The sequence below is a fragment of the Indicator indicator genome, chromosome 4 (genome assembly GCF_027791375.1).
Source record: "Indicator indicator isolate 239-I01 chromosome 4, UM_Iind_1.1, whole genome shotgun sequence".
Taxonomy (NCBI): Eukaryota; Metazoa; Chordata; class Aves; order Piciformes; family Indicatoridae; genus Indicator; species Indicator indicator.
The window spans coordinates 44,621,135-44,648,748 of record NC_072013.1 but is presented as its reverse complement, the minus strand read 5'-3'; the positions used below and the strand labels follow the sequence as shown (position 1 = coordinate 44,648,748).

The 27,614-nt window shown below is 41.7% G+C and overlaps 1 protein-coding gene across 1 annotated transcript in view; it reads right to left on the bottom strand.

Annotated features, from left to right (window-relative positions):
- Positions 1-27,614, bottom strand: part of PRORP (protein only RNase P catalytic subunit) — a 43,944-nt gene that overhangs the window by 7,880 nt on the left and 8,450 nt on the right. The window contains exon 4 of the mRNA XM_054400543.1: positions 17,939-18,046. Within this exon, the coding sequence (XP_054256518.1) occupies positions 17,939-18,046 (108 nt within the window). The remainder of the gene's footprint in view (positions 1-17,938; positions 18,047-27,614) is intronic.

The window sequence follows — 27,614 nt, the reverse complement described above, 5'->3', positions numbered from 1 at the left end:
GGTTCTCCTAATAATATAATATTCTTATAATAATTCTTATTTTTTTAAATTATTAAAAATAATGATTCAATAGATGCATGTATTCAATGTGTGTGTTTTCATTCTGATTTCTGCACCCTAATCTGTGAATCAGGCTTGCACAACGCTTTGGATGAGCATGTACATTTATCTTTCCTTGGGACAGTCCCAGAGATAGGAGCTATTTCCCCACATGTAAAGCAGTTCTTTTTTACTTCTGCAGCAATGCCATTTTATGGAACTTCCCCATCACTATCAAGCTCCTGCCCTCATATCATAATCCGTAGTGCTGATATAATCTGTCGGGCTGTGCTGTCAACCATATCCCCGCACAATCACAACTGCACTCACACACCAAGGCAGGAACTTCTGGATCAGAGAAGCCAGAGTGAAAAGAGGTGAGGAGGCAGCAGCAGGACAGTGAATGCTGGGGAAGGACTTTTTAGGCTATCAGGTAGTGACAGGACTAGGGAGAATGGAACAAAGCTGGAAGTGGGGAGGTTCAAGCTGGACGTGAGGAAGAAGTTCTTCACCATGAGAGTGGTGAGAGCCTGGAATGGGTTGTCCAGGGAGGTGGTTGGGGCCCCATCCCTGGAGGTGTTTGCAGCCAGGCTGGATGAGGCTCTGGCCAGCCTGATCTAGTGTGAGGTGTCCCTGCCCATGGCAGGGGGTTGGAACTGGATGATCCTTGTGGCCCCTTCCAGCCCTGAATGATTCTATGATTCTATGAATGCACACTCCACAGGATCACACTGACGCTAAACTCTTGCATCACGTAAAAGGCCCGAGTTTTACAAACATGAAATAAGGCAACCAAAAATGCTCTAAACTGGCAGATTTACATTTTAAAAATTAGCAAATTATACCTTAAAAGAAGCACTTTTCAGGTAAGGATAAATATTAACAGTTTCCCATTAGAAAGGAACTTATCTATACAAATTCCTAGAAGCGGTTTTGCAGTGACCCACATTCACATTTTGCAGTGACTCCACAGCCTCTCTGGGCAGCCTGTTCCAGTGCTCTGTCACCCTCAAAGCAAAGCAGTTTTTCCTTAAGTTCAACTGAAACCTCCTTTGTTCTGCTTTGTCCCTTGTCCTATCACTGGCCACCACTGAAAAGAGCCCAGCCTCATCCTCATGACCTTCATCCTTTACATAGTTATTAGCATTCGTAAGATCCCTCTCAGTCTTCTCTTTTCCAGACTAAAGAATCCCAGGTCTCTCATCCTCTACTTGTAAAGGGAAATGTTCCAGTCCCCTAATCATTTTCCTGGCCCTCTGTTGGACTCTCTTCAGTAGTTCCCTGTCTGCTTTGATCTAGGGAGCCCAGAAGTGGACACAATACTCTAGGTGCAGCCTCACCAGAGTAGATGGGGAGGAGAACCCCCCTTGACCTACTGACCAGGAAGACAGATTAATTACCTCATACAAGGAACTATGAGCAGAGCAAGATGCTGATTTCCTAAGGCTTCACTGCCAGTCACTTGTTCTGATTACTAGATCATGCTGTGCCACGTGTCCCAGTTTCAGAAGTTAGCTTGCTGTAAGACAGCCCTTATCCTTGGAGACTGCTGGTGGTTTCCCACTTGTCAGATGGGAAACCCCTAAGTACTGCTGCTGGGAGGCACACCATTCAGTGATTCAACAAAAAGTGGTTCACCTGTATATAGCATGAAGGTATAGCAGGAGGAAGCAATCACCTCAAAGAAGGTTAAAATCAAATTTGCTATTAATAAATCGTGTTTACCATTCTCTAAACATTTGGCTTCACAAACTGCCATTTAAAAAAAAAGTACATCTACAATCAGACTATCTGCTAATAACAGCAACAAACTGCCCTATTACTGTCATTTTCATCTGTTGTTACTGCTGCCTCCCACCCATCACTGTAGCTGTGAAAATACAGAGGAAACCCCAACGCTGACCAGAGGTACAGAACTGCCATACGTACACCGTGAGGTGGGGCTGACCATAACCATTGTCTCCAAAGGCTGGCAAGCAATCAATTCCCACCATCACCACATTCAGGTGACCTACAGTTTCATCAGTTTTAGTTCTATTTTTACATTCTGTAAACAAACAAGCTCATCAAACCTGTGTATTTTAGTACCACACATAGGAGAGAGAGAGAGATGATAGGAAGCATGAATTTTTTTTTCCCATGGCATGGCCAGTTACCCAGGTGCTGCTTGCAAGACAGGCTGGATTTTCTCACTGAGCCTGGTAATTTCACCATGGCAGACTCAATACCATTATCACAGCACCAAACACCATGGGAGCTGCTTCTTCTGTCCCCTGCATTATTACTGATAGCACAGTGCATATTAATCTCCAAGTCCTCTTTACTCAAATGCAGGGGCAGCATACACATTTCTAAATCCCCTATGGATTATCTGCCTCTGACTGGCAAGGAGGCAGCTACTTAGAAGGGAAAGCAGTAATGGATGAGTAAGTAATAGTCAGTATGCTTAATCAGCCTGGTTTCCTTTACACTCTTGAGATAGCCAACAGCTAACTCTTGGGAATTAGCCCTTTTGCCATTGGAGATCTCTGCAATACTGTAGAAACAATTTGCTGGCAGTATTTGTATGCTGTGTTACAGCAGCACTACTTAGACTGGCACTAACACACACATCATCATGCAAAACCACCAGTGACAGCACTTCACACATCAATGACAGCAATCACATGGTGGTTAACATGTTTTAACCTGTCTACATTGACTCCTCTTACCCTCTCTGAATGCATTTCCTAGAGTTATGTCTTAACTCTCTATCACAATTCATTAACGTTTGCAGTACATTTTTAGATGCCAGCTTTTGCCCTTGACTTCAGAGTCAACTCTATTAATCAAAGGCAGATTACTGATTGAGCAGATAAACTAAATGGCAGAAGCAAAGATGCCCAATTTGATTTAAAATAGATTGAGGATTGTATGGTAGCCTCAGTTTGCAAGATGAGGTGATACCTAAAGATAGCTCTGCTGTTTGCAGGATATATTTGTATTCACAAGCATCCTGAAAATGCTTTTGCAGCCAGGTCCAAACTGTCTGCTAAGACACTCAGTGCCCCAGTGTTCTCACTGACTGGAGGACTTGGCTCAAGTGCAGCAGGCTGAATGTAGACATACTACTTCCAGGTCAAAATACAAGGATATTCCATTAACCATATGCAAGCTAATGAGCCCTCTTGAATCCTGTGTAGTGGGGAGAGTAAAGCTAAAGAGCTGAACAGATTTAGGTCACATACAGAAGCAACAGCATGATATGAGGATTACCATGAGCCACCAATGTGCCCTTGTGGCCAAGGCCAATGTATTAAAAAGAGTGTGGTTAGTAGGTCAAGCAAGGCTCTCCTCCCCATCTACTCTGCCCTGGTGAGGCCACAGCTGGAACAGTGTCCAGTTCTGGGCCCCTCAGCTCAAGAAGGACCTCAGGGAACTGCTTGAAAGAGTCCAGTGCCGGGCCACAAAGATGATTAATGGAGTGGAACATCTCCTTTATGAGGAAAGGCTGAGGGAGCTGGGGCTCTTTAGCTTGGAAAAGAGGAGACTGAGAGGTGACCTCATTCATGTTTATAAATTTGAAGGGTGAGTGTCAGGAGGATGAAGCCAGCCTCTTCTCAGTGATGTCCAATGATAGTACAAGGGGCAATAGGTGCAGGCTGGAGCATAGGAGGTTCCATGTGAACATAAGGATAGACTTTTTCACTGTGAGGATGGCAGAGCACTGGAACAGGCTGCCCAGAGAGGTTGCGGAGTCATAAGGCCATAGCAGAATTTCTCTTATAATTTCTGGTTTTAGAAGAATGTAAAAAGCTAGCTCTTGGAAAGGAACACTTGTGAATTAAATGCAGCTGTGCCAGTCTCAGATTTTTCACAGAGTGGCTCAGAAGTTATATTGAAGTAGTAAATCCGTGAGCAGGGTCTCTAGGTGGTGGTGGCAGTGGGGGTGGTGATGGGGTGTTATGAAACTGAAAGCACAAGCTTGACTGATCCTCTCCATAGATAGGAAATAACTTAGTGCAGGACTGAAATCAGCCTTGTAAGACTGAAACTGACAGTTTCAAAAGACACCAATAAGTTAGCTCTCACCACTGCCCTATGCAGATGTCTGCACAATGTCACTGACCTAGTCTGATGTTGTGTTTCCCCCCCATCCTCCAATATGTGGTTCAGAAAGTCCCAGAAGGTACTTTTGTTCTTTGAGGAAAAGTGCTGCAGCAGCTGGGGAGATTGCTGGTACAGAAGGCAGAGGCATGATGCTCTCCAAGGCACATTAAACTGCAGTGACATCCTATGTTCTAATAAACTTGGTAGTCTTTATTTCAAAGTCCTTGTGGAACTATTTCAGTGTTCACAGGTCAACTTGCTTATCATCTGGGTAGACCAGCATAAAATCATAGAATTGTTTTGGCTGGAAGAAACCTTTAAGATCATCAAGTCCAAACATTAACCCAGGCATTGCCAGGTCACCACTTAACCATGTCCCATCTACATGGTTTTGAAACCCCTCCAGGGATGGGGTATCCACCACTTCCCTGGCAGCCTGTTCCTTGACTATCCTTTTGGGGAAGAAATTGTTCCTAACATCCAATCTAACCCTCCCTTGACAAAACTTGAGGCTGTTTCCTCTTGTCTTATTGCTTGTTACTTGGGAGAAGAGACCAACACTCATCTCACTCCAACCTCTTTTCAGGGAGTTGTAAAGAGTGAGAAGGTCTTCCCTCAGCCTCCTTTTCTCCAGACTAGACAATCCCAGTTCCCTCAGCCACTCCTCATAAAACTTGTGCTCTAGACCTTCCACCAGCTTCAATGCACTTCACTCTGGTTCTTTACCTCCAAAAGTTACTTTAAGTTTTTTGACATTCAGGTTAAGATCTTTGGCCCACAGCATGCAGTTAAACACAAAAAAAACCCCCAACATTTGAGAGACACAAAAATGTCTCCCTCACTGAATGTCAGCTAAAATATAAACTCAAATCCCTTTGAGCTTTTTGCTTGTGACAGCACTTAAAGCCTCTTTTAAATAAAAGCACCAAAATACTGAACTGACATTTCCAAACCCAGCATCTCCTAGGTTTGTGAAGGAGATAACCAAGGAAACCCATCAGTAAATTGATTGCCTGCAGCTGAAAAAAAAAGAATTAACTACAACATGCAGCAAACATTTATAACAGTTTTCAAACTGCTTTTCTTCTGTTTCTCATTAGTGCTATTCTCCAGCTGCCTGCCACAGATCACTTTTCAGACATAAAGAGGTTACCTTTCAAAACAATTGTTCCAATAAAAACAATTCTGCAGTTCTTAACACAGATAAATACATCAGCAAACACAAGTGTGTGATGATTACTCTTTGAAGGATAGAAAGATGACTTTTTTTTTTTAACTAAGGAAGAGACCATATAAAATTTATGTTTCTCTTCAACAGGACATAAATCAGCAGAAACAAACTAAAGCACAAAGGTTTCAGGTGGAGGAGCAGCTGTGAGACCAGAATCAGCCCCACCTACCCTCAAGCAGATCATGTACCAAGGGTTTCAGCAAGGAGGGATCAAGGGATGAATCTGTTTAATACCAGTAAGAGCCTAACTGGTATTTACCAGGCTGAAGAAAACTTTGGGGACTTTTCTGTACACCTTTTATACACACCTTACACTGTCAGTCCCATGAGGCAGAGGTTCAACTGTCTCATGTGGATCAAGGCTGCACATCCTGCTAAGTTACACACTATTCCTGAAAACCAGCAAAAAACTGATGCAGAGTGCATCAGAAGTGACTGTAAACTATGGGTCAGCATTATTTTCCTTAACACAGTCATTAACTTTGCACATTGCTGCAGACTTGTGCCATTTCACTCCTAGTAATACTGCAGGCAACATCCATTCCTGGAGAGCCTAGGCAGTGACAGTCTGAAAGCCCCCCCTCACCAATAGCTACAATCCACAAGATCTAATTTATTTTAATGCTTTTAATGTACATTTATTGATAACAGTTTACACTGATAATACTCCACAGCTGGACGCAGGGCAGGAGATTGTTTTGTCCAAAATGTTTTTTTTACTAACTCAAGAGATAAGATACAGCAATTTGACAACCAGGTAATATTGTCAGCTCCTATAAATTAATTATAACTGACATTCGGCATTTGTCTAAGAGCTTCACCTCCTGGGAACAACTTTGCCTACTTGGTCACTTTTTGCCCATGTAGTCAAGAGAAATAAACTTGAGAATGTGAAAAGTTTTTAAGGCCAGGCTGTATGGGGCTCTGAGCAACCTGATCTAATGCGAGGCGTCCCTCCCCATGGCAGGGGGCTTGGAACTGGAGGATCTTTGAGGTCCCTTCCAACCCTGACAACTGATTCTGTGATTCTGTTAAAACATGACCACCAGAAGAGCTTGGTCAACAGAAGCTGTGTAAGAACCACCCACCCCTATTTCACAAAAATATCTACCTTTTTAAAGCAAATTTTGGTTTAGGGATTCAGCATTACAGTTTCCAGGTATCTGACTATAACAGCCAGCACATTTGAGGAATTCTGTTGCATCTTTCCTTCCTTTGTTCATTTCCACCTTCCAACTTCCAGAGCACTCAGTGGTCAAGTACAAGAGAGAGATAGACTTTCAGAATTATTTTGTTTGCCAAATTTATCAGATATCTAAGGGTTAAAACTCTGTGTCATATTACTGGTTATGTTAGCTAGGCTGGCTGAGTGAATGGTCTGTGGAAATGAGAGTGAGTGGGATGAGAAAAAAGAAATCCCTAACCTATAGCATTCATGTTTCTGAATATTTGGGGATGTCCCCCCAATGGAAAGTTACAACTTTTCACTCTGCAAGGCATGAAAGTATGAAGATACATACACAGCAATGAGAAGTGGAAATGTCAAAAGCCTCCAGCTCTTTTACTTAAGCCACTTCCTGTAAGTATTGAGGCTGAGGGCCATCACATATAAATGGATTTATACAGTACAGCACAATGTCTGTGATTCTGTTAAATCACCTCAGATGCTGAAAGTGGCATAGTAACATTAACATCAGATAAACACAGGATAACTACCCCTAATAAGGAGCAGAATAAATCAACATCACTAAGACTGACTGGTTCTTCTTTCTGATACCTGCTTGCAATGTAAATGTGTAGCAACTTAAGACTGTGGTGGAAAAAAATGCCTATAAATCAATCCATCAGGTAGTAGTATAGATATCATTCAAGGAATACCCATTTTCAGCTGTGTTTTCCACAAACTTACACTGACTGTAGAAGCCCAAATACCAATGAATCGCAGCTTTAACAAGCACCTGCATCATCTTTTGATTGGTTGGTTGGGGTTTTTTTTCTTCAGTCTATAACATTACCTACTTTACCCAAATATCACACAGTTATGTCTTCATCTAGGATTTTCCAATTACTAATTTTTAAGATCTTTAGGTAGATATCTTTCTTGCAGAATGGGGAGTAAAGATTTCTATTGTCTAACAGTTAGCACCATGGCTACTAAAAATATATACAGTTTAAAACCCTTAGTTCATTTGCTATCACTTAAAAAAATAAAAGACAGACGATCTAAACAGTTGCAAAATCATGAAAGCAACAGAGGATATGAGGTTAAGAAAAAAAGGAAAAGTGTTTAGAGAGTTTCCACAAGTGCCAGGGAAAGCACTTTTGCTTTACACATTGAGTTAGGGATGACCTTATACAGAAACACAGAATCACAGAATTGTCAGGGTTGGAAGGGACCTCAAGGATCATCTAATTCCAATCCCCTTGCCGTGGGCAGGGACACTTTCTACTAGATCAGGTTGCCCAGAGCCACATCCAGCCTGGCCTTAAAAATATCCAGGGATGGGGCTTCCACCACCTCCCTGGGCAACCTCTTATACACGAGATTGACCTCCACAGCAGTAAGCCACTGACCTGCTGCTCTAATATGATGTGCACAGGAGGTGACCCAGCAGATATGAGCCTCATTTTCAGGAGATCCCACAACTTAGGACATCCTCTGAAGCTTATTTCAGCTTGGGTCAAATTGATATGACTTGCCTCCTCGAAGCAGTCCTCGAAACACTCATGTTTCCAAGAGTTCATTCTGTATGACAGAGGAAGAATCCATGCAGTTCAGCATTGCCTATGCTAGAAATCAGCCTGAGGGTGTTTTTTTTTTTTTCCCTGAAAAATGTGAAGAGCAGCAGCAGTAAAGCTAGCCATAGTTTAATTATTATGGTTTTGGTACTGGTATTCTTACCACTCCTGTTCTTCACGTGATACCAATAATAAAATCCCCTACGAGTCCCAGCATTTATGATAATAGCTTAATTATGTTTTATATGGGCAGATCAGATCTGATTATAACCATTAACAGACATGTTTGCAAGGCTTCCAGGAATTTCATGTTGCACTCTTCCAGACCATGTTTTGATTTCATCGATAGTGGAGAATTACAAAGATGATTCCAAATCATTGTTGCCTGCTCCTGCTCACTATTGCTAACCACAGCAGAGGTGGTCCACACATCATGCACGGGGGACTGCAATGGATTGCTGCAGTGGCACACACAAACTCCCAAACCTTTCTGAACTGCAACTAATTTTCAGTTTTATCTAAATCTTATACTCATCCCATCTCTTACACATAAATAAGTAAAAATAAATAAATAAATAAAGCTTGTTAGGAATTTCCATTCTATGACAAATAAGAATTTATTTATTTTGTAACAGTGAAAAATCCTCAGGCAACTTTGGCTTGTATTAATTCTGGGTAACCTGCAAGACCAGCATACTTCGAACTGAGTTGCTCACAGTTGAACAAGAGATCAATCATTACACAATAAAATGTTGGTCTCCTGAGTCCAACCTGAAGGGCTAACTCTTTAGGCCAATAGTAGCCCTGGATTGCCATCATACTCACCCAGCCAGAAAAAAGACCCTATCAAGAAAGGAACAGAGTCAAAAATGAAAAAAGAAACGAAAGCCTATGTGATATAAAATCCGAGTGTGAACCAAAAACTGACTGCTTTTCAAAATCCAGAAATACATCCAGATAGACATGAATGGATGCAATCATTGTTCTGAGGATGTTAGCTATATTAAACATGACACTAAAGTCCAGCATTTATCAGGCTCAAGTCAAGTAGTCAAGTATTTATTCTTACCTAGGTCTGGCCTATAGTAACCCAACCTTCATATTTTCTGGCCGATATCCATATCTTAAGAGCAATGCAGACTATCACTATTACTGAGACTTTCTGCACAAGAATCACTTCTAAAGAAGCAGTTCAGTTTCCTAAAGCCCAGGTTTCCAATTTGGAGGCCCAGCATACCTCTCATTGCCACACTGATAACGATTCTATGATTAGGTGAATCAGTTGGTTTGCCCAAAGGAAACTCATCTTGTGGTTTCTAAGGGAGAAGTGAGAAGAGAGAGAAATTCATCCAGTTCAGAAGGTACCTTCATTTGACTTTACCACCCAGGCTTCAGCAGGCCTTCTCTACAATATACAACAAACAAGCTGTTGCTACAGTTACCAAGTTCACTGGGACATGAATCATCAAGGCATGTTCATTCTGCTCTGCTAATTTCAAGCTTACATGCCTAGTGATTAGAGAATTCTTGTTACGAAAGATATGATGCAATTCCCATCATAAAACAGGAGTGCTTGGGTGCTCTTGTACTTACCTTAACTTTTGATTTGCTGTTATTGCCACATACAAAGATAGAAATTATAAATGACAGAAATTGATAGAGGTTGTTAAGCTAATCACACGGGGTTTATTCAGTTTTACAGCCAACAACACAGGTTGCAAATACTAAGGAGAGGCTACAGCAGTGGGTATCTAACTTGGGGAGAAAACGAAAGGGAGAAGTTATCAAAATGCCTGATAGTCAGATTTTTTTTTTTTTTAACCTGGTCTGTTTCTGCTGCTCTGTTCTTACCAGGAAATGCATAATCAGATCGGAAACCTCTGAAAGGAAAAATAGTTGCTTCGAGTCAACTGTTGAGGCATTTAGTCAAGGAATCCTGTCAGCATCTCTACCCATTTCACAATGCTGGGAAGTTAAAAGTTTTGAGGAGGTTTCCCTGTGCTCACAGGTAGCCAGCCTGACTTAGTGTTTCCTTTCTTACCAAGTCCTCCTCCCACTGCTGTAGAAGCAACAAAGGATGTTTCAGCATTCCTCTATGGGGAGGGTCAAACGTGGGGGCTCAAGGTATACAGTCACCAGCTGCGTGTCCTTGGTGGAAGCACACATACCAACCACTTGCAGGAGTACTTCTAGAAGATCCAACCCACTTACCTTCAATGCACCCTTGCTTGCTGTGTATTGGCATACAAAGTTGACTATGTTAAAGTGCCCTTCTATTTCTCTTGCAGCCACCAAGTGGAAACCATCAGGTTTCAGAAGAATTCTATGGAGAGAAGGAAGACTTGCAGGCCAGGCCTTTCCCCAAGTTTCACAGGCAAATGAATCTAGTCTCTCTTTCACCTCTCTTGAGAAGCTTAAGAGCTTTGCTCTTCTGGTTCTGGTGACCAAAATTTTTGAGCTTGATTAATTCCATTTTAGAATGGCCCCAATATAGGAAGGGAGGGAGATTTAAGAATATCAGTATCAATCAATGTGTGGCTTTGGAAAAGAACTTGACTCAGTCCACCTGCTGAGATATTCAAGGAACCTCAGAAATTAACTGTTAAGAGATGAATGCAGTGCTGAATGTTCCAGTCACACATGTCTAACACTAAAAATAGATGAGGTTTCAAAGGTGCCCCTTAGTGCTTAGGCTCCTTTCTCTCCCAAGATCATGTTATACAGAGACTCAAGGTGATTTTCAGCAAAAATACCAAAGAATCTTAATCTTTACAATTTGTGCAATATTTAAAGGAAATGAAAGTACAAATCTAAAGAATGAAACACTTTACAAAGACAGAAATCTCTCCAATCTTGAGCAATAGGGCAAATATTTTATTGTGGAAATGCAAACTTGGGCTACTATAAGAAGACAGGAAAGGGAGAAGGGAGAAGGGAGGAAAAGAAAAGGGAAAGGGAAAGGGAAAGGGAAAGGGAAAGGGAAAGGAAAAGGAAAAGGAAAAGGAAAAGGAAAAGGAAAAGGAAAAGGAAAAGGAAAAGGAAAAGGAAAAGGAAAAGGAAAAGGAAAAGGAAAAGGAAAAGGAAAAAGGAAAAGGAAAAGGAAAAGGAAAAGGAAAAGGAAAAGGAAAAGGAAAAGGAAAAAAAAGAAAAGAAAAGAAAAGAAAAGAAATGAAAAGAAAAGAAAAGAAAAGAAATTAAAAGAAAAGAAAAACAACAAAAAGAGATGGAAAAGGCTGGGAGAAAATGAGCACATACAAGCCCATGTCCGACTGCTTTGTTGAGTGGTAAGACAAGTGCTGGTGGGTGGAAGAACTGATGAACTGTCACAGTATGACAAATAAGACCTCTGGTGGATGTATTGATTCTGAACAGAGAATGACTCATGGATCTACTTAATTCTTGCTTCATTTACAGACAGTAAGGTATTTGAACAAATCACAGATACTGCCAAGTGAGTCAAAGAAGAATAAAAAAACCCCAAACAAATCTTTCCCATGCATGCCTTTTTTGGGGCTTATTTTGCAAGACCACTAAAATTCAAAGACAAATCAAATTTCATTGCATCACTAATTGTGTACTTGATCTCTCATATGCATATTGCAGTTATGACTGACTTGAAGACTGGGAAAAATTATGACATGAAAACCTGAGCACATTAGCATGTATATTGTCAACTACGTATGTATGCACAGGTGTTCATTTCTTTGTGTGTTTCATGAGCTGGAAATTATTTTTTAGTAAGCAGAACCTGGGAGAGAAACTTTTACTTATTATTTTCCCTCAAAACAGTAGGTTTCAATATTTCTCCCTTTTTATAACATAGAGGATTTATAGGCTCAAGAGATCTCAAAGCAACAAAATTATCCTTCCAAATTGATTTGGGTTACTAACCCAAGAGAATGATGGGCTGTAGGTGCCCTGGTTTTTGGTTGTTTTTTTGTTTGTTTGGGTTTTTTTTACCCTCTTTTTAAATTTTTAGGTTCATTTGAAGAGTTATCTTTATCTTGATATTTGTCTTTACATTTGTAAAACAAGTCTTGAAAATATGCATAAAGTGATGCAAAATGATCCAAAATGATGGTTCTGAGCTCAATTTACAAAGCATAATTCACTGAGGTTCTTCGTTTCCATGGACACAGCTGGGATTTTTTCAAAACTTTAACAAGACCATTCACCATTTTCCTGTAGACTACTATCCTACATCTTGGCTTTCTCCCACATCCTGCTGAAACTATTTTCTTACTCTCAGCTTTCCCTTCAAGGCTGCAACCTCTCTCAACCCACTCTTTCTCATCCTGCTAAAGTAAGCAGGAAGTCCAGGAATAACTAGTACAGAACCACTAGAATAACTGAAATGATAATATTAGTTTTAAACTTCAAATCCCCTTGACAAATGTGTTGGGGTTTTTTTGTGGTTTTGTTTTTGTTTTTTTTTTAATATTAAACATATGGAAAACCAAAATGCAGCAATCTGTTCACAAACAATTACTCCATTACTTGTGAACAGAATTCATTTAGTCAAAGACCCCTTGGACTGTTCAGAGAGCAGCCTCCACTCAACAAGTCAACTGCTTTTTCCCTGGAAGTGACAAGAAACAGCTGCTATGTATGTCATGGAGTACCCCCAAGGACAGCAGACACAGCCTGGCTTTTCGTGGCAGCCTGTGGAGGTGCAGAAGGGCAGGTCTGGTAGTTTTGCTGGCAGGAGCTGACTGCTGCTGCAGGCAGGAGGTGTAGTAAGGGTGACAGGTCAACTGCTGCCACCAGACTGGAATGGGATGGGATGGGATGGGATGGGAGTGGAATAGCGAGGATCTGGTGCTGTCAGCTGTTATACAGACCAACTGCAATGTACGTGGGAATTATATGAACTTAGATAGTCCATTCATAGAAATGTTGATTAAGGTTGGGAGCAACCACTTTGAACTATCTGCCAAGAGCAAAAACTATTCCTTTGTGCATTGTCAGCCTTAAGGAACTCAATCTGGAATTACTTTACCAATCTTTCAGATGTTTAATACTGAGATTAGAGGGTAAAGTTAGGGCAGAGCTGACCTCAGCTGCCAAACTGTTTGAAGCAGGGAACTGTGAGTCAGCTTTGATCCAGCACACATTTGAAAGATATATTCAGTTATATCTAGCACCATCTGGGTACAGCTGAAAAAGCAGCTGGCTGTATACTTCATTTGCTATATACCAATGTGAATGTAAATTAAAAATGTCAAAATACTCCTTAAATTGTGCATGCTGGTCATGCTCCCTCACCCCAGCACTTCACAGTCTAGGGACTCATTGTAGTTCCTTCACTCCCCTCCTGCAAGCAGACTGAGATGCTCCAGAGCTTAGGTATCACAGAATCATAGAATCAGCCAGGGTTGGGAGGGACCACAAGGGTCATCTAGTTCCAAGCCCCCAGCCTGGGCAGGGATACCCCACACTAGATCAGGCCAGCTAGAGCCTCATCCAGCCTGCTTGCACTTGGATTCCCCTCACTTCCAAGGAATACTTCTACAGAAAATTGTGCTAAAAAGGAAACCCCATGTAAACTCAAACCTTTACGTAACTCTTAACAAGAGAGCTGGACAATTACTGTGTGGAAATTCCCTCTCTTGACCTTTACAACATGAAAAGTGGGAGCACTATGGGAATGTACAGCAGCAGAGGACAGGGAGTACCAAGTGTTATTGTGCTGGCTAAGGGTTTATGTAATTAGATACATCTGGAGGAAAGGATTAACCCAGCGTCACGATGCAGCCTGAATGAACTTCGCTTAAACTGTAAGAACATCTAAGTTGTAACCTTCCATGTCTGCAGTACAAACAGCAACTGACTCATCAAGGCAAAACAGCATCAGGTACAGCCTCAAACAGCAGCAGAATGAAAAAAAAAAAAAAAAAAAGGAACATGACAAGATTGAATGATTTTACGGGAGTTTGTTTCTATTGTCTGCATTATATAGTAAAAATAATTTCTGTTGTATAATATCTTTTAATTAGGAGCCAACTTTAATGTCTAATTTAAGATGCTGCAGTGAGGAAGAAAAATGTTGTAAGGAGGTGCTGGCTAATGTTCAGTGTTGCAGTTTTGCAGTCACTGTTTGCAGTGTCTTCAAATCAGATGATCTCATCATCCCCTAGCCCTCAAAAGTCTTTGTTCCAACCCTCATGCTACCTCCTGTTTTTGTCAGTAATTGATGCAGCCACATAGTGATTTGTACCAGGAAACACATCTAGTATAAAACAAACCTGGAAAAAAAGGGGATTGAAATTACAAACCAAGAGTGTCACATACTAAAGAAACTGCCACAGAATATTCCTGTAAATCTGCCAAGTCAATAATATTCATTATGATTTGCTAAGTAAGTGCTGGCTGTGAGGACTGAAGTTGCCTGGGGCTACTGGAAATCACATACTGAGTTTTGTAGAACGTCAGAACATTTTGGGAATTAAATGAATTAAAATCACTCCTTCAACTTTTTTTTTTTTTCCTTCTCATTCTTCAAGGTAGTTGTGCCTTGTCCACACAACCCAGCCCCTTCCCAAGATGCCCACGGAATGTCTGAATAGAATTACAATTTACTATGACTTAGCTAGAGTTGGTCTTCAGCAAAGCAGCTGCAGTTCTTAAAGCTAAATCAGGAAGTGGAATATATTTAAATCTACCAACACTCCCCCCCCCCCCCCCAAGACTGGAATGCATTTAAATTACCATATTATTGTCACATAAATCCTAGGCCTTCTCCCGTGTTTTACAGTGCCCTTTATTTTGCTATTTTCTCTAAATCACATAACAGATATGGTCCAAAACTTAACAATTTGCATAGAGTAACACTCATAGTGTGTTACAATGGAGAGCAATAATCTCCATTTTCTCTTTCAACCATTGCTGCATACTAACTACACACTGGAACAAAAACTGTTATGAAACAATATCCTGAATGGGTCTAGAAGTTGTGGTCCTGAGCCTCAGAGTAAGAGCACTGACTGACTTGCACCCAGAGACTTTAAACAATGTAGCTTTTGGACAAGTAAAACACGGGTTGGGCAGCTTTTAACATAGGCCCTTGGCAATACTGCTCCTTTAGTATCTCTCAAGTCAAACAGAAGAGGTCACTGAAGAGTCAGTACGTGCCTGTCTGCAAAATGGGCCAGTCCTGCTGTCCTAGCCAGCCAGCTTCATCTCAGCTGCCTTCACTCTTGGCTTTTGCTGTCCTAGCCAGCCAGCTTCATCTCAGCTGCCTTCACTCTTAGCTTTTCCATTCTTCCAGTTCTGCCTCCAGATTCTCTTGCATTTGTTTCTCCTCTCAGTTCTGATAGCAGCCTCCTAAGAAGGATGTTTTTGACAAAGGATAGACTACGTTGTTCACAGAGGTCAGCATTTACAGATGGAGATTTCTTGGCAGCAACACCAGTAACCAGGAAAGCAGCACAGGCAGAGATTCCTGTGGCCTTCCCTTCCCTCATCTGGAAGAAAAGTCTGGAGACAGAAAAAAGGATTGCTGTGTTTTGTGGGTTTGCTCTTGTGGTTTTTCTTTTTTAATTTCTGTTTTTAGCAGTATGGGAAAAAAAGAGCAGAAAAAGAAGAATACATCTTCTTGCCATAAATATCTAAAACATGAATAAAAACACAATCCTTTCCTGACATGTTACAACACAGGAGTTCAGTCATGAAGAAATAAACCAGGATTTGCTAGCATCCAGCATGATCTCAGCATGATCTCACATTTAAACAACATTTCCAATTGGAAAAAACCCTGTAAACTCAAAAGTTAATACTGTAAATGTGTATAAAGATATGTATCATAACAACTAATTTAGAAGTATCTCAATGATTAACATTTTTTGTGCATGACAAGATGCAGTAACAATTGACAGCAACATAGCTGATGAGGTGAGCTATGTTGTACATGAAGGAAATCCTCCTAATCTGTAAATATCTGCAATTCAAGAGAGAGCTGACCTGTCTCTATGTGGAACAAACTAAATGGAAGCCTGATGCCTCCATATAGTGCCTCTGGAGCTCCCTGGCATAAAGGGTCCCAAAGTCTTTCCAATACAGCAGAAACTAAGCAGGAACACAAAGGCAATTTATGTTGCTCAGCATACCAACATCCCTAGTAAGATTTCTTATCAGAAATCAGCAGTAATTATCCATCAAAAGAAGGCTGGCTCTTGGCTCCATTGCCTCCAGCTGATGCAGACCATTCAAGATCTGTTCAGAGTTCCCACAATGGGACAGGCAGGCACTGAGGAAAGACATTTGTTTATCTTCTCCCTCTCTGGCATCAAGGATCTGTCCTTCCACGTCTTAAAACACTGTACCATTACATGCTGCCTGGGATTCTTCTCAGATAATCATCATTTCCTCCCCTGTCCCATCCAAACAACTTGTAAACTTCCTTTTCTATTTCTATAGCAAGGAAAGTACCCTCTTCACCAGCCAGTATCTCATGAAATCTCACAGTGGCTCTCAAACAAACATCTTTCAGCAAGTTTATTTAACCTCCCTGTCTCATCTGCTTTTATCTACATATATGAAAACATATCCTGCTTAAGTGTAGTTTTCAAGTGGTTCTTAGAACAAAAATACATTTCTTGCAATTGCTAGAAGTAAATTGCCAGAAGTAATTTCAAGAGCAAGAAAATGTAAATTTTGGCTTTGGAATACAGGTGAGAAGCTGTCTCATTACATCCAATTTAAAGTCATATTCGACTGACAAAAGAAAAACCTTAAGCTGTTTCTTAATGAAGTGCTAAAAGAAAGCACCAGGAATTCTCAAAAACAGGTATTGGTAAAAAGGCACAGGATTATTCTTCTACAAGTCACCAAGTGGAAAGAACTGAAGCCAGTCTCAGCTGCCTATGTAAGAACAGGACTGTCCTAGTTTTGAGCCACGAGCTGCCCAGGGCAAAAGGACAGAAAAGATATTTTACCCCTTCCAAGGAGTAAAATAAAAATGCTCCACACTGGATTGGAAGTTTAAATGGAAATTCTATTTACAAATATATACAAAAGGTATTCAGGTAAAAGGAATACATTTACAAATCAGGCTCAGTTCCTCAGCTGGGCTTACCAAGCCAAAACCTTCCAGAAAACCTCCACCCCACTCAGCCTCAGCAAGCCCAAGGAGCAGCCAAACTGTCCCCCACAAGAGCCAGGCCTAATGCAGGCTTCAATAGGCCCTGTGGCATAGCTGGAAATTCACTGCCAGCTAAGGCTAGGAGAAAGCCTCTCCCCCCACAAACCATTAAGACAACAGTGCACATGTCCCAAACAGAGAGAAGAGAGAGATTTGGCTGTATGCTCCCTTAAACAGAGAGATACAGGAAAACAGAATAGAATAACAGATTACAACGTCCTGGGACAAACTACCTGTCCCCCTGGGACTCTCTCTAGCCTCTGGAGGAGTCTTCTTTATGGTTATACCAATTAACTCTTGATTTCCCTCAACCTACAACAAGGACCCAAATGCTTAAGGCAACAGGAAGTTGTACAGGATGTGGTTTGTAGTAAGGGTTATTTTAAGTAAGACAAACTCTTAGAAGCCTAACTATATTAAACTAAATTTTCCATATGGCAGATTTACTCTGTTCCTCCAAATCCCTCTTCACTATGAAAACACACATAGTTACACAGGTTAAGTTCCCAAATATGTAAGAAGAATCATCTTTCCACTGATCATTTTTTAGTTTGGGAAGTCCAGACAACTTTTTGAAATTCACTGAATGTGCTGCAAAAACATTTGATCAGTTTCTCAAGAGAATAAGTAATAATGAGGCACTAATTGGTTTGCAATCAAGCATACACAAAACTCTTCATGAATATTTAACCAGCACTTACATTTTCACACTGTGTCTGTCTGGGTTTCATGTGGGAAACGTTGAGCCCATCAATAACAATATCAAATGGAAGTCGATTTTCCACAAATGTTTGAAAGGCTTCAAATTCCTGAAATAAATAAACAAACTTTGAGTTTAACAGAAAGACATTCCATTCACTTCTTACTAAACAGAATAAACATGGCTAGGTGTCATATAGAGGGACCTGGAGAGGCTGAGAGGTGTGCCCAAGTGAACCCCATGAGGTTCAACAAGACCAAATGCAGGGTGCTGCACCTCCACCAGAACAATCCTCACTATCAATACAGGCTGGAGGAGGAGGTGATAGAAAGCAGCCCTGTGGAAAAGGACTTGGGGGTGCTGATGGACAAACAGTGTGAGCTTGCAGCCCAGAAGGCCAATCACATCCTGGGCTGCATCAAAAGATACATTGCAAGCAGATCCAGAGATGTGATTCTGCCACTTTGCTCTGCTCTGGTGAGACCTCACCTGGAGTACTGAGCCCAGCTCTGGAGCCCTCAACACAGGAAGGACATAAACCTGGTTGATCTGGTCCAGAGGAGGGCCCCAAAAATGATCAGGGTGCTGGAGCACCTCTCCTACAGGACAGGCTGAGGGAGCTGGGGGTGTTCAGCCTGGAGAAGAGAAAGCTCTGGAAAGACCTAACAGCAGCCTTCCAGTAGCTGAAGGAGGCCTACAAGAAGGCTGGAGAGGGACTGTTTATGAAGGCCTGCAGTGATAGAAGGAGGGGCAACGGTTTGAAATGAGAGAAAAGGAGATTTAGATTGGATGTTAGGAGAAAGTTCTTTACAATGGGGGTGGCTTAGCTTTGGAACAGCTTGCCCAGAGAGGGGGCTGAGGCCCCATCCCTGGAGATATTCAAGGTGAGGCTCAGTGGGTCTCTGCATGACCTGATCTAGTTGAGGATGTTCCTTCTCACCACAGGGGGGTTGGACTACATGACCTTTAGATGTCTTTTCCAACCCAAACCATTCTATGATTCTATGAAATCTCTCATTTTTCCTTCATTGGCTACATTTTACTTGCATATTTGCTAAAACAAACTCAAACTCACTTCAACAGAGTTGGCAGGTGAAGGGACAGAATTTAAATGCGTGTGACTCTTACTGCTGAGGAACCACAGAGAAGTGTTGCAATACAGCAAGGCTGCTACTTCAGTGCAAGAATTCCCACACCAGCTGGAGCACCAGCAGAATGTGCAATGCAGCAGGGTGCTCACAGGAAGCTCCAGAGATATCCAGCTTCACATCATGTACAAAAGAAAAGGGCATTTTAAAAAAACCTCACCTGATTTCACTCATTGTCTAGCTGGGAAAATAGGGGAAAGCCAATTATGCAAGTGTTAGAAATGATTCACTGCACCTTCTACTAGGAAAGCTTATCTTTGCAAATGGACACCACAGTGACTAAATCAATTTGGAAGCAGGAGCCTGCCATAACAAACCCATAATGGAATTTATCTTCATGTGAATAATTAAAGACACTTAAAGCACTTTTTTTGTTTAACCACTAGTGTGTGGATGGCTGAGGTCCATTCGTATCTCAGCAAAAGCAAAAACCATTCTCCCATTTTTTTGGTGCTCCATACCAGCTGGATGACGCATGCACTATTTCACCACCATTTTATACTGGTATGTACTGGTACAACCTTCTGCCTTCCCTCAGCTATGCTGTTCCTAGCCTTGCCACCTTCTCTACTGACACCGACACATTTGTTGGCACAAGGAGAAAGACTGAAGTGGATGAAGAACTGAGCCACCATGCACTGAGTCAATTAACAGTCTTTAGCCTGCACTGGTTCCCCTGACCAGGTCAGAGCACAGAGTTTTGTCCTGGCATGAAAATTCAGCCAGGACATGGAACAGGAGTAAGACTGCTAGCAAGTGAGACTACTGAGATCACTTTTCCACACAGGTAGCAGTGACTATGCTAACTCACTGGCTTGGGAAACCAGAATATTTTAGGAGATTTATCACTCAACTTGGGGTATTGCAGTGAAACAAGAGCTAGTTTGGTTTTAAAACCCAGAAGCATAGGAATTAACGTTTGAAAAAGAAAGAAAAAAAGTTTGGGTTTGCCATTTTAAACCATTCATTTAAAAAATAATTTTAAAACTTGAAAGGCCTGGCTTACACAGCCAGTAATATTGGCAATAGCAGTAGTAGTAAGTCTGAAAAGGACTCTTCTTTTAGGAGTATTAATACTACTTTAACTTCTGTAAATACATGTATGATTTTCTTCCAGTAACAGTGCATACACAGACTATGAGCCTCAAAAGCACAACAAAAAGGAGGGGAGGAATTAATTATTAGTATTTACAGATTTACTAAGTTAAATATGGTAACATAAACATCACTTGAAGACAAAGCAAAGAAACAGCCACACAAGCATGTCCTTTGATAAGAGCAATTCAAATTAGTTCTTTGAAATAATTTTACTGGCTCTAACAGGTCTAAGGGTACAAGATTTTTCAGACCACAGAAAGCTTAGATCACTTGAGTATTTTTCTCAAGTCTAAATAGGAAATATGTTGGCAGCTAGAAATAAAAATCGTGGTATTGCTCATATTCTTCAACAATCCCAAACATCTGCTGATCTAAATGCCAAACACCAAGTAATATAACATACTAAGGAGATACATGAGCAAGTCCATAAAGGACTTCTAAATACAAGAAAGGCTATTATTTTCATGCCAACACATGGAATGAATGTTAGGAACAAGTTCTTTACCATGAGGATAATGGAACTCTGGAACAGGTTGCCCACAGAAGTGGTTGGGGGCCCCTCCCTGAAGATATGCAAAGTGAGGCTTGACAAGGCTCTGGGCAACCTGATCTAGTGGAGGTTGCCCCTGCTGACCATAGGGAGGTTGGATTAGATGACCTTTGGAGGTCCCTTCCAACCCAGACCTTTCTATGATTCTATGAATTTGAAAAGGAAAAAAAAAACAACACAAAACCAAAAAACCTACCAAAAACTATTGAAATCACTGCAGGAAAGGCTGTTTCTCACTTCCTCTAAACAGTAGTTTATGCTCACCCATCAGGAATGGCAAAGAGAGACTGAAGTAAAATTAAAAAGTGCAAAACTACAGTATTCACCTTATATTGTTTCTAGAAGCATTCACAGTACTTTAAGCTTTATACAACAACAAAAAAAAATCCCCAGTGCTTCCCCTCTCCATATTAAATGACAATGTACTTGAGTGCAAGGAAAGGGCAAATTCTAAATAATAGAGTATTATACCTCAGTTAAGTCTTATGTAACTCTAAGTATCAAACAGGGTGTTTTGCAAGACTGTAAGAGCAGCTCCTAGAGGAGTGAAAACATTCATTTCAAGAGTTTCCTAAAATACAAAGTGATGGGAGTTGCTTTGTTTTCAAGCAATGTGTCTTGGTATCAGAAGAAAAACACAGGAATGAGCACTAGAGCGTGAGAAATCAAATTCAGCTGTCAAACTGAAATGCAGCCAAGTTGCCTTGTTGGAGCACTCTTAAGTCTGTTTGTTGCTATGCCTAAAGGGTTTGAATATTTCCTCCACAGTTTCAAAGCTTGGAAATCCCCTTCTAACCCTAACAAGCAGGAAGGTTTTTCTCAGTCATACCATACTGTCTGTGGTATCACTGTGTCCCCTGGATTGCATACAATTTGTCTGTCCTCTGTTATATGCTGCTGAAGTTAACAAATAGTCCAGGAGTCACAAAGCCTTCAGAGATACTATCACAAACAGGAAGGTATTGAAAAGGTGGTTGAGAGGCGCTCTGTTGCCTGTTCATAATCCTCAGTCAACAGCAGGCAATGCTGTCACAGGACTTGTTCCTGCCTGCCTACATCAGAGGTCAGTCACAAGGGTTAATGCAAAACTCAGACCTCAACAATCCAGGCAGTGCATCTTTCCTGACCACACTGAATGTGGAGGGAGGAACAGGCAGTTTGTGCTGCTATCCTCAGTGCAAAAATGCTCTCATCTTTGCAGGGCTTCCTCCCTAAGTACCAGAGTACAGAAAGGGACCATACCAAGCACCAAGCTTTCTTTTGAAACAAACACAAACAAGCCTTGCGAAGGCAGAAATATTTTGAATTCATAGTGCTTTCAGTATTTAAACAACGATTTTTGGACCATTTTCATCTTAAGGCAAATCACCTAACAGAATAACTAACCAGGAAAAGATTGAACTGCATGCTTAAATACAACGTAGCAGGTAGTTATAGAAAGACAGTGAAATAACAGCAATGAATCCTCAAGATAGTGTCCCCAGTAAGTAAGGCAGAGAAGCACTCAGTCACAGACAGCCTGCAGTGAACAGGTAGAGAAGTGTCATAGGAGTATCAGACAGCTGGGTCTACCTTCATGATGCTTTCTCAGCTAGGCTGGTATGAATGTTTGAAGCAAATCTGAACAAGGAACTTATCTAGCTGAAAAAACATCCACAGGAAAACAAAACATTTTGTAAGCTGGGTTTGTGCCCTGCTTCATGGCGCAGTTGCAGGAGGCAAAGGGGAGCAAGAATGAACAGCTGGCAGGGTGGCCAGGCTAGTTATGCTAGTTTAAAAGTCACACTGCCATCAAGTGCTTATGCTAACTAACATTTGCAATCTCAAGAGAAACACAAGATCTTGGGGAGACCTAATAATGACCTTCCAGTACCAGAAGGGGGCCTATAAGAAGGATGGAGAGAAACTGTTAACAAAGGCCTGTAATAATAGGACAAGAGGCAATGGTTTCAAACTAGAGAAAAGTAGATTTATATTGGATTTAGGAACAAGTTCTTTACCATGAGTGTGGTGGAACACTGGAACAGATTGCTTGGGGAGGTGGTTGAGGCCCCATCCCTGGAGATATTCAAGGTGAGGCTCAACAGGGCTCTGGACAACCTGATCTAGTAGAGGAAGCCCCTGCTGACTGCAGAGGGGGTTGAACTAGATGACCTTTGGAGGTCCCTTCCAACCCAAACCATTCTATGATTCTTCTGGTGAACTGAATAGCACCACATGTTCTACTCCTATACATATATATACAAACACACACACAAACAAACTCAAGTTAAATTTAGCATCAGAAAGATGAAACAATGCATAACAGAGGAAGAAAGTGCAGTTAGATATTGTAGATTTTCATAGGAACTGTTATAAGGAAAACATCTTCTCAAACTGCTGATGTTCTATGCCAAATCTAATCAAATACTGAGAGATAAGGCATTGGATAGATAGCATGAAATTATTATAACTTGTTAAGGTATGCTAATTGCCATAAATGATAATAAAGTCCCACATCAGACACTCCCACATAGGCCTCTACAGCATCCTAAGAACCTATCTTTGACCACAGCTACCAACCAGCTCCTCAGCTTAGAGGGACCTTTGGTAATGGACCAAAGCATTTGATAATGTTCAATTTCCATGAGGTAGCATTTCAATCAACATGTACTCAGACTAATTCTGCTTTAGAAGCACTACCAGAGAATTCAGCAATACTCAGAGTCAGTGAACACTCAAAAAAAGGATGGTAGCTTATATAGTCTGCATTATATAAACATGTCTCAGGATCCTACTTAGTGAAATGCATGAGTTGCAAGTAAAGGACTGTGTGTCTGAGAGGTTCCTGATGAAGTAAATACCTTAAAAATCAGCTACTCAGATAACTCAGATTAGCTCCATTCTTTACCTAAAAAGTTGCTGTTCTGACTTCATGTTTAAGGTCCTGTCTGCCGCTGATCAGCTAATGGACATGAAAAAAAGAAATACTTTATCAGGTTATACCTTTCTTAAACCTCAGTGAGATGCTTCAATTTCTATTTCTTCTTAGATATTTTAGCTAATGTAAGGCAGATACAGATCTGAGAAAAAAAATCACTGCATCAGCAAACAACATTTTCAGTTTTGCTTAGCAAGACACAGATACACAGTGGAAATAAGGTTAGCAGCTGTATTTTAACCAAGCAACTAGTGCTCAAAACCCAACCAATCAAACAAACAAATACAGAGCTGACAGAGTAGTATCTTAAAAACGGTGGGGGATAAGGAAACAGGTTCAGACAGGATATTGGAAGAAAGGAACATTCTAGTATTGCAGCATGACCTCATTTTGCTGCATAACCATTTGATGGCAAAGGAGACCAAGAGACCTGAACAAAATTCCAGCTCATTACTTGCTATAGGAATCGAGACAAGGAGGACTATGGACCACCCCAGAAGATCTGACCCACCCCCAAGAAAAATTCTCTAACACTGAGGTAATTAAGGGAAAGAAATATGTGCTAAATTTATGTTTTCATCTAGATCTGTTTCTTGATGCTAAGGAAGCAGCTAAGTCTTTTATCCTTCTGCCAAAATACCCTCTGTGCTTCTGTTTGCTTCCATTATCAGAAGCCTCTGAGGTGAGAGAAAATGCAAGACAAATCTTAGAAAAATTCCAACTGCCTTTGTCTCTCACCACCCATTTCCCATTCGGTCTCCCCTCTTCCCCTTATTTTCCTGCCTCCCAGACGTTCCCTCCCCTCTAGCAGAGCATATCACCTGAAGAGGGTAACATCTACCCTGAATTAAATGGAGGCAGGAGGACAGAAAGTAAACAGGATAAAGGCTGCAGCTTGGGCTGCAGTGCTCTCAGACTCTGAGCACTCTGCCACTGCAGTTGTCTCAACAGCCAACACAAACCATTACCTGTCTTTATTCTATGCTTATTGCAAGACTGAGTAGTGGATCACGCTCTGAGGCTAATGATCTCTCTAACCCCCCAACTAATTCTAGTTTTAGCCATAACACTGCAACTGAAAACAAGCCCACAGCTAATCCTGAGCCCCACTCAGACCAGCTCTCCTCTGTCCTTGAGGCCTAGCAGCAAACCTGGCTCTTAAGGCAGTGCAGGATGCACTGTGTTCAGTGCTCTACTGAACACTAACCCTATCCTGACTTAATCCAGTGGCCCATATTTAGCAGAGAACTGGAAAAAAAAAAAAACCACACCTGAAAAAACCTCACCTCTTTCTGCAAATGTACTTAAGTCTAGTTGCAGTGCTAATCCTATCATCTACAAGCTAATGGTGATATCCTTCCCATAACAAACAACTAGCCACAAGGCAACAATGGACTTAGTCATCCATCTGCTAGTCTGCAAAACAGAGTATGATCAGCCCTACCCAACCTATAACTAGACAAGAGCTACAAGCAAATTTTTTGACCAGTGTTGTTGCAGTCTAGGTAACACTTTTGTCCTTATCTATGCCACCTATAATTTAATGCTGTGGCCTAGCCATGGTCCACATGGTGAGTAATTGAGGTATTTTAATTCTCAAATACCAACTCTTACGCTGGTCTTAGCCACAGTCCAACACCAACACGTAACCAAAAGGCTACCAGTAAGCCCTTCATCTTTACCAACATTAGTTCTCACTCAATCATGATGAACTTGTAAGACTCCAACAACAACTCAAGTTCTCCAGCACTTGCTGTCCAAAACACTAATCCCCAAATACTGCTGCCAGGACTTTCTAGATTCAGCAAGAACAGGTTCTTCCATCCTTGCCACCCTGAAGCTCCAGCCTACCTACAAGTCAGTAACTCATTCCCATCCAAAAACTAGTCATAACTTGCTCAGCTAAGCAAGCCTTAGTGTTCACCCAACTCCCAGGCCTTGTAGAGGAAAGAAAGGGGAAAAAAAAAAAAACCAGGCAAACTGAAAATCTGCATTGTCTTTAAGCCTAGGCTTAGTTCTAACCCTAACTAGGGTCAGCACCCCTGTATCCCTCTCCAGAACTAACAGAAAACTTTCAATCCGGGCTGGGATCAGGAGGATTTTCATCCTGCCAGCGCAGCTCTTGCAGAAGCTAACTCTGAATCCAAATGCTGTCAAAACTCAACACTAGCAAAGTGACCCACCCTGCCACAGAACTGACAAGAGGGGGAAGAACCACAGGAACTGTTCCTGCCCAGAACAGCCCCCATCCCAGTGCAAGGGGCTCAGCAACATTTAGCAGCATGCCAAATGCTTGCACTCCTACTGTACAGAACACTTAAATGGGGATACAACCCCTTTCCTGCAGTGTGGCACATATGTAGGTGGGAAGGGGAACACAACCAACCTTCCTTGTTTTCTCCCTTCAGAAAGTTCTTTGCTCCCTGGCAGTGACAAGGAGGAGATAACATAAAGCAGAGGAGGTAAACAGCATGCATAGCCTGGGCTGTGGTACTATCTGGGCACACAGTATCAGCTGTTTGCTGGGAAGGAGTTTTCTCCTCTTCCACCCCTGATCATCTCAGGAGATATAGCAGGTGTAACTAAACTAACTAGCCTCCTCTTTTTTTCCCCTGAGTTCAAAGAAACCATGACATCCAGGTGGAAGATGGACACCCATAATAATCCAAGCATTTCAGGGCTGGTAAGGGTAGCTCACCTTGGAAACAGCTCAAGTACAGGCAATTTAGCTGACTTTGACCATAAGTTGAGAGTCAACAAAGCAGGAAGAAGAATGAGATCACACTGGAAGTTGAGAGTGAAGGCTCTGCCACGTGGAGTTAGGACAGACTATCAGACACAATCTTCTTGGAGTTTGAAGTACTTAGAGGTTTTGGAAGCAATAAACTACTCCATTCAGAACACAACTGCCAAGTACCACACAGGGCTTTGGGACAAATCACAGAGTTGGGAAACATGCACATGAGAAGGAGAATCAAAGCACTATTGAAAAAGTATCCTTCTAAGAGAACTTTATTTTCAAGGCTCCTTGGAAACAGGACAACCTCAATCAGTTGCAAAAATAACACTGAGAAGAATGGGTCACTTCCTCTTCCTCCTCCAGTCTCAAATTCTAGAAGAATAAGTGAAACCCCTTTACACAGCCCAGATCAAGTATGGGGACTTTACATGCCCACAAGCCCATCTCTTCCTGCCTTCTTGACAGCACACACATCTCCCATATGCTTCCTTCTCCCTGCACAGCAGTGCTTTCAGGGTTATCAGGGACATAAAGGAGCCACAAAGGGAATGAAACGACTGCATTTGTGTATTTGAAACACGTGGGAGCAGCTGCAAGATGAAAGTCAGCACAGCAAAAGTTGATTCTGCCTCTCACTACAGCAGTTGTATTGCCTCAGGCTCAATGGCACAGCTCCCAATTAAATGCAGCCAGAGTAATCAGGCACCCAACTGAAATCACAGAATCACAGAAAACATCCTGTTGGAAGAGACCTCAAAAATCACCCAGTCCAACCCTTGACCCAGCACTAAACCACATCCCCAAGTGCCAGGTCCACATGCTGCTGAAACACCTCCAGGGACTCCACCACTGCTCTGGGCAGAGCATTGCAATGTTTGAGAACCCCCTCTGTGAAGAAGTATTTCCCAGCATACAGCCTGAACCACCCCTGACACAGCTTGTAACCATTTCCTCCAGTCCTGTCACTTGCTACCAAGAAGAGGCTGCCCTCTCCTCATTCCAACCTCCCTTCAGGCAGCTGTAGAGGGCGATGAGGTTTCCCCTCAGCCTCCTCCAGACTGAACAACCCCAGCTTCCTCAGGTGCTCCTTGTAGGTCATGTACCCCATGCTCCTAGTAGGCCATGTGCTCCAGGCCCTTCTCCAGCCTCACTGCCCTTCTCTGAACACTCTCCAGAACTTCACTGTCCCTCTTGTAGAGAGGGGCCCAGAACTGAACAGAA